Source organism: Pelodiscus sinensis, chromosome 4 (genome assembly GCF_049634645.1).
Source record: "Pelodiscus sinensis isolate JC-2024 chromosome 4, ASM4963464v1, whole genome shotgun sequence".
NCBI classification, from domain to species: Eukaryota; Metazoa; Chordata; order Testudines; family Trionychidae; genus Pelodiscus; species Pelodiscus sinensis.
Genome location: NC_134714.1, coordinates 127,970,001 through 127,979,183, shown reverse-complemented (window position 1 = coordinate 127,979,183; position 9,183 = coordinate 127,970,001). Strand labels below are relative to the sequence as shown.

The following is a 9,183-nucleotide window of genomic DNA, read 5'->3' as shown; positions in this document are numbered from 1 at the left end:
AAAACCCTGTAGGCTAGACACACACTAGTATCTATGCTTTGCTTTCTTTCTAGAGGCTATGACCAATATTTATTGCCTGTCTTGATAAAACCTCACACAGCTCATTGTAAGCAAACATAGTTAATGTGAAAGTGAAAGCAGCACAGAAAAAAGAACCTACTCACGTGCTAAAAATATTACGATAAGTGGTCCCAAACTCCAAGCGCAGACTCTGGAAGGTAGCAATACTCCAAAACCTGCAATTGCATTCTTTCCTTGGTTACCAGTTAATAACTCTTTCAGAACCAGAACAGAGACTGGGCAACGGATCCATCTCTTTGACCTTGGATTTCCAGTCTCTGGAAACATAATCAGCAGACAATGACCCGTTCCTGAGGGCATGGCTTGAGCAGGCTGGTTTTGCAGAACTGGAGCTGTGAAAATTGGTGAGGCCACATCTGCTTCCAGTTGTGGGGCCCCCGCTACAGAAAGGATGGGGATGCATTGGAGAAAGTCCAACGGAGGGCAACAAAAATGATGAGGGGGCTGGAGCATACGACCTATGAAGAGAGGCTGAGGGATTCGGGCTTATTTGGTCTACAGAAGAGAAGAGTGAGGGGGGATTGATAGAACCCTTTAGCTACCTGAAGGGGGGTTCCAAAGAGGATGGAGAGAGGCTGTTCTCAGCGGTGACAAAACGAGGAACAATGGTCTCAAGTTGCAGTGGGGGAGGTCTAGGTTGGATATTAGGAAAAATTATTTCACTAGGAGGGTGGTGAAGCACTGGAATGGGTTACCTAGGGAGGTAGTGAACTCTCCATCCCTGGAGATTTTTAAGTCCTGGCTTGAGAAAGCCCTGGCTGGGATGATTTAGTTGGGATTGGTCCTGCTTTTACCAGTAGGTTGGACTTGATGACCTCCTGAGGTCTCTTCCAACCCTATGAGTCTATGATTCTATTAATGTCTCTCTAGGTAATCCCTAGGAAATCTGCTTCTTGATTATTGTCCAAAAAAATCCATTCTTGTTGGGCACATTTCAGATATAGTCCTTTGAACTCACATGTCCCCACTAGAGAGATTACATGCTATCCTAGCCCACAACAATAAATAAACTTTGCATTTAATTTATGGACCCCAAATATACTTAGACTTAATTCAATAAGCTTTCCCAAAGAGATGTAGGAAATGTTGATATCTGCCATAATTATGTTATATTTTTAATGTATAATAAAAATAATAACAATACACTTGCAATTTTCAAACAAAAGTGGTCAGACTTAACAAAATCCATATTTCTCACCCAAGGACTATGAACATGCTGTGTCTATAAGTGCCTATATTCACCACTTGCATTAAAAGAGGGCAGATTTATTTACTTCAGCCAATTAGAAGTTAGCAGTCTCTAAGGACACATCTACACAGCAGGACAAAAGTTGACTTGAGATACACAACTTCAGCTACTTCAATTGCATAGCTGAAGTCGAAATAGCTTAATTTGGCTTTTGGCATTGTCTTCATAGTAGGAAGCTGAAGGGAGATTGCTCTTCTTTCGTATTCCCTTACTCCTTGTAGAATGAGGGTTACAGGAGTCAGAGTAAGAAGTCCTCCAGCTTGACATTATTTTGAATTAATGGCTTGCTGTGTATTTTGTTACAGTATTTTGAAATAGCGTCAGTTATTCCGAAATAATGCTGCTGTGTAGATGTACCTTAAGTGGACCAAGCATACACAGAACATTTTGCAATGTTAATTTTATATATATATATATATATACAGGGGTCGACAAATCACTGTTTCTACTACTCGCCCATGGCGAGTAGATTTCAGCTGGTTGCTCCATTTGCCCAGTTCACCGCTGCTGTGTGCATGCGCAGTGCTGGTCTGGTGCATGCGCAGTGCGGGCCTGGTGAGTAGATCTCGCTGCAGTTTGTTGAGCCCTGTGTATATATATTGTGACAGGGTCAGGCCAGGGAGCTGCTGCAGAGAGGCGAAAAGGCAGCCCAAAAGGGAAAAACTCCTGTTAGAAAAGCAGAGAACTGCAGCACAATTAGGTGCAGCTGGGAGGGAGCTGGCTCAGGCAAATTGGGGCCAGCTGACTTCTCTGCTGACTCTCTGAGGGCCTTTAAAAGCCTCATCAGTTGGAGGCTAGGGAGAGGAGTGAGAGGACGAAAGGAAGGTGGTGGAGAGGCAGAGAGGAAGAAAAGGAGAGAACAAGTTGGACCAGCATTAGGTAAAGGCAGCAGGGGAGGGAGCCTGTGGGCCCCTGGCTTGGGCTCCCTACCACTGAGACCCGCTGCAAAACCCCAGTAGTGGCTTGGAGAAGAGGGGCCCTTGCCACACGTGGTGCCAGGAGTGGGATCTTTGGCTGTGAGGCCTCACAGCAACCCAAATCTAGCTAAGTTGGCCCCTCGCAAAGCAAAGTACCCATGGAGGACCTGGTAAAAGCACTGGTGCAGGCCACGGCGGCTCAACAAGAGGCTACTCGGGTGCAAGCAGCTGCCCAGCAGGAGTCGGTGCGGCTCCAACAAGAAACCAACCAGTTGTTGATGAGTCAAGTAGCCCAGGACAGGGCCACCCTGCAGGAGGTGGTGACCCAGCTGAAAGCCCTGACAGTCCAGGTACGTGATCAAGATGGGGTTCGACCCTTGCGGGCCAATTTCTACTTACAGAAAATGACAAAAGACGATGAGGTTGAGGCCTACCTCTTGGCCTTCGAAAGGACAGCTTTGCGGGAGGCCTGGCCTCAAGCTCAGTGGGCCAGCATTCTAGCCCCTTTTCTGAGCGGGGAAGCCCAGAAGGCATACCTTGACATGGCAGAGGAAGCTGCATCCGACTACCCCCAGCTGAAAGCAGAGATCCTGGCACGGGCTGGGGTCACGGTCGCAGTGAGAGCCCAGAGATTTCACAATTGGCGATATCGAGATGACCAGGGCCCCAGAACTCAGTTGTTTGATCTGGTTCATCTGGCCCGGAAGTGGCTGCGGCCCGACATCCACAACCCCGACAAGATTATCGAGGTGATCGTTCTTGATCGGTACATGAGGGGTTTACCCCCAGACCTTCGGGAATGGGTGGGCCAGAATGACCCCACGACATTTGATGAACTGGTGGCTCTTGTTGAGAGGCGATTGACAGCTAAGGGACTTTCCCGCAGCCCCAGAGTCGAGGTGCAGCAGAGCAGAAGGTCCACCTTCCTCCCAAGGACCCGTGCCCCTGAAGTTTCCGACAGAGTCCAGACAGGAAGAAAAGAGGCGGAAGAGAGGCCGGGACGGGCAAGAGACCTTGGGGTCTGGACAGGAGAGGGCCAGGGATCAAGACCCAACAGCCCAAAACGAAAGGGGCTGTCCCGCCCAGGTTATAGGTGTTATGCCTGTGGGGAGATAGGGCATATTGCGGTTCAGTGCCCTAACATAGACGAACCTATGCAATGTGACCTGGGGAACCTACAAAGTGTTCTAGTTAACCTCGTAGGGGTAGCAGTGGGCCCCCATCAGTATACCCAGCCCGTGAAAATGAATGGGGTAGAAACCACTGCCTTAGTAGATTCCGGGAGTGCGGTTACATTGGTCTCAGGGAAGCTAGTGGGGCAAAATCAGCTGACTCGAGCCAAGTACACTGGAGTATCTTGTGTACATGGGGATACTAGTTATTACCCCACCATCCCTGTGGAAATAGAAGTACAAGGGCGGGTTACAGAGGTAACCGTGGGGGTGGTCCCAAGGCTCCCCTACCCGGTGGTCATTGGGCGAGACTTCCCCAGGTTTAGTGACCTACTACCACGGGACTGGGAGGAGGAGGATAGCTCCCTCCCAGCCTTCCATGAGTTCTCCCAGGACCTGTTCTCGGTGCCTGGGGAGCCCCGGAAAACCCGACGGGAGAGGAGGGCCTCAAAGAAATTGGGGACCATGATCTTGACCCAAGGTCGGAAACAGACACGGGTAGAAGGGGAGGCCTACCCAACTACTAGAGCCGAAGCCCCAGGACAGGATGAGCCTGAAGCAGGGCCCAGCTCATCAAGGGAGGAAAGGGGGCTAGGTTCCCTGGAGCCTGAGCAGGTGAAATCCCCAAGGGAGACCTTTGGGCAGGACCAAGCCAATGATCCACTGTATCAGAATATCCGTAAGGAGGTGGTTGAAGTTAATGGGGTCCCAGTGGAGGGGAGGAACAAGGGCACGGGGCCCTTCTATATAATCAAGGGGGATCTTCTTTATAGGGTAGTTCTTATACAGGGCCAAGAGGTGGAGCAACTCTTGGTACCCCGGAAGCACCAGAGGGCAATACTGGAATTGGCACACAGTCATCTATTTGGAGGACATCTAGGGGTGGATAAGACCCTGGACCGCATTCTTCAGAGGTTCTTTTGGCCTGGGATCTATGTAGAAGTCCAGAGGTATTGTGCTTCCTGCCTGGAGTGCCAACTACATGGGCCCCGACCACACCTGAGGGCCCCATTAGTACCCCTACCAATAATTGAAATCCCCTTTGAACGGATCGCTATGGACATAGTTGGCCCACTAGAGAAGTCTGCCCGGGGCCATCAGAGCATACTAGTTGTAGTGGACTATGCTACTCGATACCCAGAGGCAGTGCCCCTACGCAACACCCTATCCAAGACCATCGCTAAGGAACTAATTCAAATATTTTCTAGGGTAGGGATTCCTAAAGAAATCCTAACGGACCAAGGGACCCCCTTTGTGTCCAAGCTTATGAAAGACTTGTGTACCTTGCTCCGCATACGGGCCCTGCGGACCTCGGTATACCATCCTCAAACCGATGGTCTAGTTGAACGGTTTAACAGGACACTAAAAAGTATGCTCAAGAAAGTGGTAAGCCGGGATGGCAAAGATTGGGATATGCTACTACCCTACCTCATGTTTGCAGTAAGGGAGGTTCCCCAAGCGTCGACTGGCTTCTCCCCGTTTGAACTTTTGTATGGGCGTAACCCACGGGGCATACTAGACCTTGCTAAGGAAGCCTGGGAGGAACAGCCTAACCTGGGGAGAAATGTAGTTGATCATGTGCTCCAAATGAGGGACAGGATAGCCAGAGTCACCCCCATAGTGCGGGAGCACCTAGAAAAGGCACAGGAAGCCCAACAGGTCTATTACAACCGGCGAGCAACCGCCCGGAAGTTCCAGGTGGGAGACCGGGTGATGGTGCTAGTGCCGACAGCGGAGAGTAAGCTCCTAGCCCAATGGCAGGGGCCATATGAAATAATAGAAGCAGTGGGAGAGGTAAACTATAAGGTTCGCCAGCCTGGCCGGCGAAAGCCTGAGCAGGTATATCATGTCAACCTGCTAAAACCCTGGCGAGACAGAGAAGTGGCCTTGGTTGTGCTGGGGCCACCACCCCAAGGGGAAAACCCACCAAGGCAGGTGGGAATATCTCCCGAACTGACCCCAGACCAACAGGCCGAAGCAGCCGACATGATTGAGAGGAATCAGGATGTGTTTTCGACAGAACCGGGTAGAACTACGGAGGTTTACCATGACATCATCACAGACCCCGGGGTGAAGGTGCACGTTAAGCCATACCGGATACCTGAGGCAAAACGAAAAGAGGTCCAAGCTGAAGTGGAGAAAATGCTGAAGCTCGGAGTCATTGAAGAGTCCCATAGCCAGTGGTCTAGCCCTATTGTTATGGTGCCCAAGCCAGATGGAAGCCGGCGCTTTTGCAATGACTTTCGAAAATTAAACGAAGTATCCAAATTTGATGCCTATCCCATGCCAAGGGTGGATGAACTCATTGACCAACTGGGCAAGGCCCGATTTCTATCCACCCTCGATTTGACTAAGGGTTACTGGCAGATCCCCTTAGCACCAGGGGCCAAAGAAAAGACAGCCTTTTCAACTCCGGAGGGTCTCTTTCAGTACACGGTCCTCCCTTTTGGTTTGCATGGGGCTCCTGCAACGTTTCAAAGGCTCATGGACAAGCTGTTGCGGCCTCATGCCAAGTACGCAGCTGCCTATTTGGACGATGTTGTGGTCCACAGTCCTAACTGGGACACACACATTGAAAAAGTAGAGGCAGTATTGGAGACATTAAGAAGAGCAGGACTTACGGCGAACCCCGCAAAGTGTACAATTGGACTGGCCGAGGCCAAATATCTTGGGTATATTGTGGGAAGGGGGGTAGTGAGGCCCCAGCTCAACAAAGTGGATGCAATACAGAATTGGCCCCGACCAACCCGGAAAAAGCAGGTCAGGGCATTCTTAGGGTTGGTGGGGTATTACCGCAGGTTCATCCCCAACTTTGCCTCCAGGGCCTGCCCTCTGACCAACCTGACTAGAGCACGTGGTCCCGACATTGTAAAGTGGACCATGGAAACGGAAGAAGCTTTTAAAGATCTCAAGAATGCCCTCTGTGGCAATCCAGTTCTCATAGCCCCTGATTTTAAGAAGGAGTTTATCTTGCAGACGGATGCCTCCGAAGTAGGACTGGGAGCTGTATTGTCTCAAATGGTGGGAGAAGAGGAGCACCCAATCCTGTACCTCAGCAGGAAGCTTCTGCCGAGGGAACAAAATTATGCCGTGGTAGAAAGAGAATGTCTTGCAGTAAAGTGGGCCATGGAAAGCCTTCGCTACTACCTTCTCGGGCGGAAGTTTACCCTGGTCACCGATCATGCGCCTCTGCAGTGGATGCACCGAAACAAGGACAGAAATGCGAGGGTTACCCGATGGTTCCTGTCCCTGCAGCCCTTCCACTTTCGTGTGCAACACAGATCAGGGACCCAGCATGGGAATGCAGACGGGTTGTCAAGGGTGCATTGTTGTCCGACCCAAGTAACCCAACCCCATGGGGTTGAGCAGAGGGGGGGGATGTGTGACAGGGTCAGGCCAGGGAGCTGCTGCAGAGAGGCGAAAAGGCAGCCCAAAAGGGAAAAACTCCTGTTAGAAAAGCAGAGAACTGCAGCACAATTAGGTGCAGCTGGGAGGGAGCTGGCTCAGGCAAATTGGGGCCAGCTGACTTCTCTGCTGACTCTCTGAGGGCCTTTAAAAGCCTCATCAGTTGGAGGCTAGGGAGAGGAGTGAGAGGACGAAAGGAAGGTGGTGGAGAGGCAGAGAGGAAGAAAAGGAGAGAACAAGTTGGACCAGCATTAGGTAAAGGCAGCAGGGGAGGGAGCCTGTGGGCCCCTGGCTTGGGCTCCCTACCACTGAGACCCGCTGCAAAACCCCAGTAGTGGCTTGGAGAAGAGGGGCCCTTGCCACAATATATATATATATATATACTGGCAGTCCCCAGGTTACATGGATCCGATTTATATCGGATCCCTACTTACAAACGGGGTGAGGCAACCCTGCACTAGCTGCTTCCCCCCAGCAGACCAGGGAGACGCGGAGCGGCTTTTCTCAGCAGACACCTCAGCTTGAGAATAAAGGACTGAGGGAAGTGAGGTGTGGGAGAATAAAACTGAGCTCTGGAGAAATGTTTGACTAGAGTTTCCCCTACAATATGTACCAGTTCCGACTTACATACAAATTCAACTTAAGAACAAACCTACAGTCCCTATCTTGTACGTAACCCGGGGACTGCCTGGGTGTATATATATATAAATTGTATATATATAATTTGATTGTTAATTTTTATTATTAACTGACTATCTATCTATCTATCTATCTATCTATCTATCTATCTATCTATCTATCTATCTATCTATCTATCTATCTATCATGTATTTTATTACTTCTGGCAGATGGCAAAAATGGACAAATAGAAGTGGTTTAGGTTTTCCTGCAAAATTTAACTCTGCCTTCCTGTAGATCACAGCACTGGCACAATAAACCTAACAACCAGAATTAGATCGAAGTGCTACAGTCGTGGTGTCCAACACACTATCCACTAGCCACATGTGGCTACTTGGCTGGTTGAGTGTGGCTAGTTCATTATAGCAGTAGCCGCTATAGTGGCTACTGCTTCAGAACTGGTTGGACGCCACGGTAACAGCCTATGGGATACTAACCTGTTGTGTCCCGCAGGCAGAGAATAGGAGGGACCAAGGTGCCACTTATGCAGGAGGCCCCTGCAAAGACAGGGAATTGATTTAGTGAGGGGAAATGTGCATAAAACAGAGAAAAGCAGTGTGGAAAAATGGTCAGCTGAATGGTCAACTCCTGTGCTCTCTTCCACCCGATATCATGGTCCAAAGCCAGGAGGGCTCTTTTGTCATCTCTCAGGTCAGTGCAAAGCTCAGTTCTCTGCTGATGAGTTTTCTTAGAGAGGTTTTCGCGTCCTTGTTCCTCAAGCTGTAGATCAGGGGGTTCAGCATGGGGATCACCACCGTGTAGAACACAGAGGCCCATTTGTCCTGGTCCAGGGCGTACACTGACATGGGCCGAAGGTACATGAAGATGATGGTCCCGTAGAACAGGGTGACCCCTGTGAAGTGAGAGCTGCAGGTGGAGAAGGCCTTGTGCCTGCCCTCAGTGGAGCGGATCCTCAGGATGGCAGAGAGGATGAAGGCGTAGGAGACGAGGATGATGGCAAGGGAGCTCATCTCGACAAAGCCCGCGAATGTAAAGAGCAAGATCTCGTTGAGGCGGGTGTCAGAGGAGGACAGCGCCAGGAGCGGGGGGACATCACAGAAGAAGTGATTGACGGTGTTGGGGCCGCAGAAGTCCAGGCGGAAGGTGGCCGTGGTGTGTATCACTGCGTTCACCGTGCCGGCGACGTAGGAGCTGATTACAAGCCGGAGGCAGAGCCCCCTAGACATAGTGGCGGAGTAGAGTAGGGGGTTGCAGATGGCCACATAGCGGTCATAGGCCATCACAGCCAGAATGTAGCAATCTGTGGTCACAAAGGCAGCGAAGAAATACAGCTGGGCAGTGCAGCTGGAGAAGCTGATGGTTCCCTTCTGAGAGAAGAAGTCAGCCAGCATCCTGGGGGCGATGGCGGAAGAGTAACAGAGATCGCAGAAGGCGAGGTGCCAAAGAAAGAAGTACATGGGGGTGTGAAGCTGGGGATCATGCGTGATGAGGACGACCATGCCCAGGTTCCCCACCAGGTTCACCAGGTAGATGGCCAGGAACACCATGAAGAAGACGATTTGCATCTGTGGATCATCGGTGATCCCTGTGAGGGTGAACTCCGTCACCGTAGTGCAATTGCCGTGAGCCATGTACTCAGTGTAGCATCATTTCGGGAGTGTGAAAGAAGCTGAGCAGCAGAGATAAGCAGGGTCTACAAATCTCACCGACATTTGAATAG

General features: G+C 50.6%; 1 protein-coding gene across 1 annotated transcript in view; it reads right to left on the bottom strand.

The window, feature by feature from the left end:
• Positions 1-7,705: 7,705 nt before the first annotated feature.
• The window catches only part of LOC102448634 (olfactory receptor 5AR1-like), a 1,530-nt gene continuing 52 nt past the window's right edge, over positions 7,706-9,183 (bottom strand). The window contains exon 1 of the mRNA XM_006116948.3: positions 7,706-9,183. This exon is cut by the window's right edge and continues 52 nt beyond it. Coding sequence (XP_006117010.2) covers positions 8,150-9,094 — 945 coding nt within the window. The 5' untranslated portion in view covers positions 9,095-9,183 and the 3' untranslated portion in view covers positions 7,706-8,149.